This window comes from Austrofundulus limnaeus, unplaced genomic scaffold (assembly GCF_001266775.1).
Source record: "Austrofundulus limnaeus strain Quisiro unplaced genomic scaffold, Austrofundulus_limnaeus-1.0 Scaffold114, whole genome shotgun sequence".
NCBI lineage: Eukaryota > Metazoa > Chordata > Actinopteri > Cyprinodontiformes > Rivulidae > Austrofundulus > Austrofundulus limnaeus.
The window spans coordinates 1,025,199-1,031,038 of NW_013952516.1; the positions used below are offsets into that span (position 1 = coordinate 1,025,199).

Below are 5,840 nucleotides of genomic sequence, written 5' to 3' on the forward strand. Positions count from 1 at the left end.
TATGTAAATAAAATTAAACAAAAGTTAGAAAGCTTCATTGGTAGAAGCTTTTGGTATAAGTCCTTTTAGGCTTAACTTGATATACTGGGTGACAGCAGATCAAACATTTAAAATATATCTGATCTTTATTTTATATTAGGCGTTGCTTTATGCGTTCAACCTCTTTACTTGGGGGAAATCGCTCCGACGGCGTTACGAGGGGCCATGGGAATGGGAACCTCTGTTTTCATCACTGGTGGCATTTTAACCGGACAAGTGATGGGACTCAAGTAAATGCTGAACTCAAAATACCTTAAACAGCAACAGGTAAGAGATACTGATCTGACATGTTTGTGCGCTCACACAGGGAAGTCCTGGGTRAAGAGGAGAACTGGCCCGTCCTGCTGTCCACCACCTTTATTCCTGCATTACTGCAGCTCCTCATCCTGCCCTGGTTCCCTGAGAGCCCACGCTACCTGCTGATTGATAAAGGAGATGATGAGAAATGTAAAAAAGGTGAAGTAGCTTGCTTTATCAAAGGTTAAAACATATTCTCTTTTTGTGGGTTGCTGCTGGTTTGAACAACAACCATGAGAAGGATGTTTCAGTCGTAGATATGACCAGATGTGTATCAAAATCTGAAGGCTTTCAGTCCAAACATRGCCAAAGAAGTCCAAACTAAATTAAATAAATTCATTGCTGCTCCGACTGCTGGAGGCAGGGATATTTCTCTCACAGTGGTTGTCGGTTCAAGCATGTGAGCTCTTTCAGATCACGCTCTAATGTGGGGGAAAAAAGTGGTGCAACGCTGAAAACCTTTTGAGTGGATCTTAAAAATAAGTCAGGCTCTCGCAGCCTGATCAGATGAGAAGAATGGTGCGTACAGAARATGTCATGTGTTCTCCTGTATGCAGCCCTGAGGCAGCTGCATGGTTCGGCTGACTGTGATGGCGCGTTGGAGGACATAGAGAAGGAAAAGAGTAACTTGGTGGGTTTCCAGGCCAAGAAACCCTGGGAGCTCTTCAGTGACGGCAGCGTGCGTTGGCAGCTTCTCACTATCRTTCTGCTCAACATGGCTCAGCAGCTGAATGGCATCAATGCTGTGCGTATGACCTCTCACTGTAACTTCAGTGACTTAGGAGGGGGAAAAAGGGTTAAAATAATCAAGCATGTGTGTCTTTCTCTTCTATTCTTTTCTCTGCAGATTTATTTTTATGCAGATTATGTTTTCAGACAGTCAGGTATTCCTGCTGAGAAAATCCCGTATGCAACTGTCGGCACTGGAGCCTGTGAATGTGTTACAGCTTTAACATGTGTAAGTATGAGTTTCTCAACAAATCTGCGAGACTGTCTTAAATTATTGTTTTAGACAAATAAATTGTGATGCTTCAAGTGAGAGACACTAAGTGTGAAATCAGCTGTTTTTCTTCGTTTCAATAGATACAATTACAACAAAATCACATAAAATGATTRAATGGTTTGCTTATTATATACTTRTGCTCTTTGTAGCATGAATCTGAWGGGTAAAAAAGTTGTAATTRAAAAAAAACTTCTGGRTGAACATCTCACAATTGAACAGATCAGGAGAACAACAGGATGAAAAGTATTGTTTCACAAAGACACATGTTCTCAGAAATACCATGAGGATAAACACAATAAGTCTGGTTGTTAAAGATGTACTTAGGATTTAGTGAAATAACCTCTTTAAAAGTATTTGTCAGATGATCCAGAGAATTCAGTTCATCACAGGGCCAGACAGAGACAAACAAACCTGCACTCACATCGAGGGACAATTCACGCCCCTTTTCCACTAGTGCCACTTAGTGTAGTGTCAGTACGGTTCGGTACGGTTCCAAGCCATTCCCATTAGGCCAGATTCATGGAACCAGCCCTTTTTTTAGTACCAACTTCGTTGATGTTCCATGTGGTCCCAGTCGACACCAAAATGCGATGTCAGAACACTGTTCGTCACTGGTTGTGTCTGAGCTGCCTTTACAACAACAACTCGAGGCACCATTTTTTCAATTGTAGCATCAACATTAGTTGTGTTTCCATCCAACTTTAATTCAAATTTTTAGTGAATTTTTAAAAATTATGAACTTATTCGGCAAATGTGTTTCCATCTCTCATTTTGCGCATTAAAGCTGGTAACATACTCCCTCCAAACTGCTGAAGTTGGCACGGGTTGTTGCAGTTTCATGACGAAAATTACGTCACCGGTGTTCGCAGCGTCGTCTCGGCCGACCCTTTTGGCACAAACCACCGGCAGAACTTTTTACCCCCCTCCCGCAACAATGGTAATGTGTGATTGGTCTGAAGTTCGTGGGCGTGTTTGCTTGTGCTGAAAGCGCTCGGACGGTTCCTCTCGGTAAAATAAAAAAGAAAACAACTCGCTCCCAGAGCCGACTGTTACCAGTAAGCAGAGTTTTATAAAGATAGTCCAACTGTGAAAAACTTGTGAATGGAGATTAAACAGACATTGTGCGTGGAGGAATCTGACTGATAAAAAATGTGGAGCTTTAACCAGGACAGATGTGGATAAATATGCCGGGTGAGTGATGAGTCTGACATTTTTTCTGCATTGTCAGCTGTTGCACGCAGTGTATGCTGCAGTGGGAGTGGGGTTTCCTAAGCTTGGCGCGGGGTGTCTCAGGGAAACGTGTGTGCGAAAACGACTACCGAACAACCACGTGACCGTGCGTTGACCCGTCAGCGTCGGAGGGAGTATGTTTCCAGCTTAACTCTTTTTTGAAAAAAAACAAAAACCACCTCCACCAATCACCCAAAACACACCCACTGGAACCGGATTGGAACGTCAACGGAAAAGCACCCTTAGAGGTGCTAATAACCCGACAGGCATGTGTATAAAACATAGTTACTGGAGGAAACCTAAACGTGCACAAGCAGAACATGCAAAGTCTATGCAGGAAGAACACCTGCTTAGTTATGAACCTCCTTGCTGTGAGACAACAACTCTAATCAGCAGCACCACCATGGAGCTGATGGCTCTGATAAACTCAAAATTTGAAACTGATTTTAGAAATTCAGAGAAAATTAATCATCATCAGCACACAGTCCARTCAGCAATCAGGATTAGTGATTATTTCAGCAAGACAAACCTTTACAGACACTTTGTAAGAAGTCTGACCGAAAAAAAAAATCCAAACAAGTATTAATCACCTATCCAAAAAAATTAATAAATAATTTATAAAGAATTTGTTGAGTTTCCTAATTACAGCAACATTTTGTTTTGCTGGTGTTTAACTCCAATGTGTATTTTCTAAAACAATTAAACATTCACATATAACTGTATCTGCTTTTAAATAACCTTCAATTTGGAATAAGAATTGTAGATTTGTGGCAAAAACTGATCATGAAAATTCAGTTACAGACAGAAAAAAGTGGGTTAATTGTGAATAAAGATAAAATGTTCAGAGATAGTGTGAAAGGAGCTGAACACAGCAGGAGTCAGAGTTAATTCAGAGTTTCTGGTCTTGTGACCCRCTGTGTGTCTCAGGGTCTGCTCATCGAATGTCTGGGAAGGAAGGTCCTCATCACGGGAGGATACATCCTGATGAGCATCTGCTGCATTTTATTCACGCTCACCCTCACTTTCCAGGTACCTTTGTTCTCAAAACCCCAAATCTGCACCATACTTACATCCTTTTATTTAATTTTTTTATTATAATCTCTTTTCTCTCAGGATGTCAGCCCGATTTTTCCATACCTGAGCATGGCCTGTGTCTTTGCCTTTATCTTGAGTTTTGGCTTGGGACCAGGTAAGCAACTAAAGCAGGAACATTTCACTTGGCTTTTAATGACAAGGCTGAAGGAAGTAGAGGTGCAGAGGGTGCTACAGCGCCCTCTGATGGATGCTAGATGATGCATGCAAAATGAAAAGATTCATGAAAAGAAAAGTTTTTTTGAGGGACGTGATTTAAATTCCAGTGTTTTGATATTATTGAGTTTTTTTAACCTGCGTTGTGCAAACTTTTACAATCTTCTAAAACAGACAGATTAGGATTAGTTCATAACTGCAGCTTTATTGTTACTGCTTGTCCAGAGTATGAAGACTGTATTTTTATTGTCCATATGGAGTCAGAGATATTGACACACTCACAGCACCAAACAAATCAAACATAGTTTTGGTTATTGGCTGTTTTTCTGTGAAGGTGGTGTGACCAACATCTTAACCACAGAGCTCTTCACTCAGACCACTCGCCCTGCTGCCTTCATGATCGCCGGATCCGTCAACTGGCTCAGCTTCTTCTTCATCGGCCTGGTCTTCCCTTTTATTGTGGTCAGTTCTCAGAGTTGTTTTTAAAAAAATAAATAAAACATCACCTTGAAATTGTTTTATGGTGCATTGTGCCTGTTTGATCCATGATGTCTGCTTCAATTCTCACAGATTGGGCTCCAGCAGTACTGTTTCCTGGTCTTCTTGGTCGTCTGCTGCTTGGTGACGGTCTACATCGTCCTCGTTGTTCCTGAAACAAAAAACAAAACCTTTGTGGAGATCCAAAATGAGTTCCAGACCTTCAATAAGAGAAAGTCTTGTGGTGCTGATGGAGCCGGAACGGTCCTCTTATCAACGCCTTTGTGAAACGGAGTCAGAGTCTTCTCTGCAGAACCGGCCACAAAAACAAGAACAACATATCAGAGATGTAACATGCTGTCATAATAAATCATATAAAGAGCAGTAACACATGTCCACAAACATAAAGAGAGTTTGTGCAACATTTGAATGTTTTAAATGATTCTTTGTACTACCTCTATCAAAGGTGCATTGCTTAGATTTTTTAAATAAATTAAATAAATAAATAAAAAATACAGCAAGTTTTGTAAAAGGTGCAAACAAGTTAAAAGTAAAGTCATTTTTTAAATCTGAGCTTGTTTTTCTAATCCCTCTGGGCTGCATGTGATCAGGCGAACAAATGGTGGGTGGGGGTGGGGGGTATTTACTGGAATGCATTAGCAAGATTAATCAGAAAGATCAAAAAGTTCATTAGAACCAGTAAAACCAACACAAATAAACTGCATAAGACACAATCTGGAGCAGAAATATCTGCATACTGACAGTTTTTCTGCTTTGGTTGTACAGTCCATGTAATGAGCGGGTATTTGTACTACAGGCCAGTAACCAAATTAAAAGAAAACAGCAGGAGTTAGAGCTTTTCATAGGTACAATATGTGCAAAAGTTTTATTCAAATCATCATATCTTTTTCTTTCAARGTTGAGACACGGTTCAACAATAAACTGCAATGTTCTTTGACAGTAAAACAAAGCTCCAATCATTTGCTGTGAAGTTCATTTATTATTTTTAAAGATGGTAAAAATGTAATGGTTCATTTAAAATCTGGTGTCTTAAAGTGAAACGGATCATATTTTTGGTCGAAAAAGTAAAAATAAAACCTTCATAAGACAGACTGAACGCAATTTTTTATTCCATCCAGTTCAGAAACTTCTTCAGCGGTAATGTAACAGCCTTCAGATGATCCAGATGATTTTTCAGGGTTGGGATTTGTTTCTGAACCATAATGACSTGCTTTTGCATCTGACCCCAATGAAGCTTAGAATAAAAATTTTTACTGTTGGATATTTACTGTTCAAGTCCAGTGATAAAATCATTAAAATTCATTTTTGTTACTTTTTATTTATGTGCATCATTTTATGCCATGAGTTCAATTAGTCTTTAATCTTTCCTTATATTTAGATTAATGATAATAATTTAAATTTGAGATTTAATTACTTTTTTTAACAATTTTGTTAGAAAAGCAATGTTTTACTTCTGTATGAGAGTGAATGAGTGTCAAATGTAAAATATTTTTTTATTATTAGCATATCTTGATCTCAATTGGGT

General features: G+C 39.2%; 1 protein-coding gene across 2 annotated transcripts in view; it reads left to right on the plus strand.

Annotated features, from left to right (window-relative positions):
- LOC106521717 (solute carrier family 2, facilitated glucose transporter member 11) overlaps nt 1-5,404 on the plus strand; it is an 8,151-nt gene extending 2,747 nt beyond the window's left edge. For both annotated transcript variants that reach the window (XM_014014405.1, XM_014014404.1), the window contains exons 5-12: nt 140-269; nt 347-495; nt 894-1,081; nt 1,184-1,294; nt 3,497-3,598; nt 3,683-3,758; nt 4,152-4,279; nt 4,388-5,404. In XM_014014405.1, coding sequence (XP_013869859.1) covers nt 140-269; nt 347-495; nt 894-1,081; nt 1,184-1,294; nt 3,497-3,598; nt 3,683-3,758; nt 4,152-4,279; nt 4,388-4,582 — 1,079 coding nt within the window. In that variant the 3' untranslated portion in view covers nt 4,583-5,404. The remainder of the gene's footprint in view (nt 1-139; nt 270-346; nt 496-893; nt 1,082-1,183; nt 1,295-3,496; nt 3,599-3,682; nt 3,759-4,151; nt 4,280-4,387) is intronic.
- The last annotated feature ends 436 nt before the right edge of the window (nt 5,405-5,840 follow it).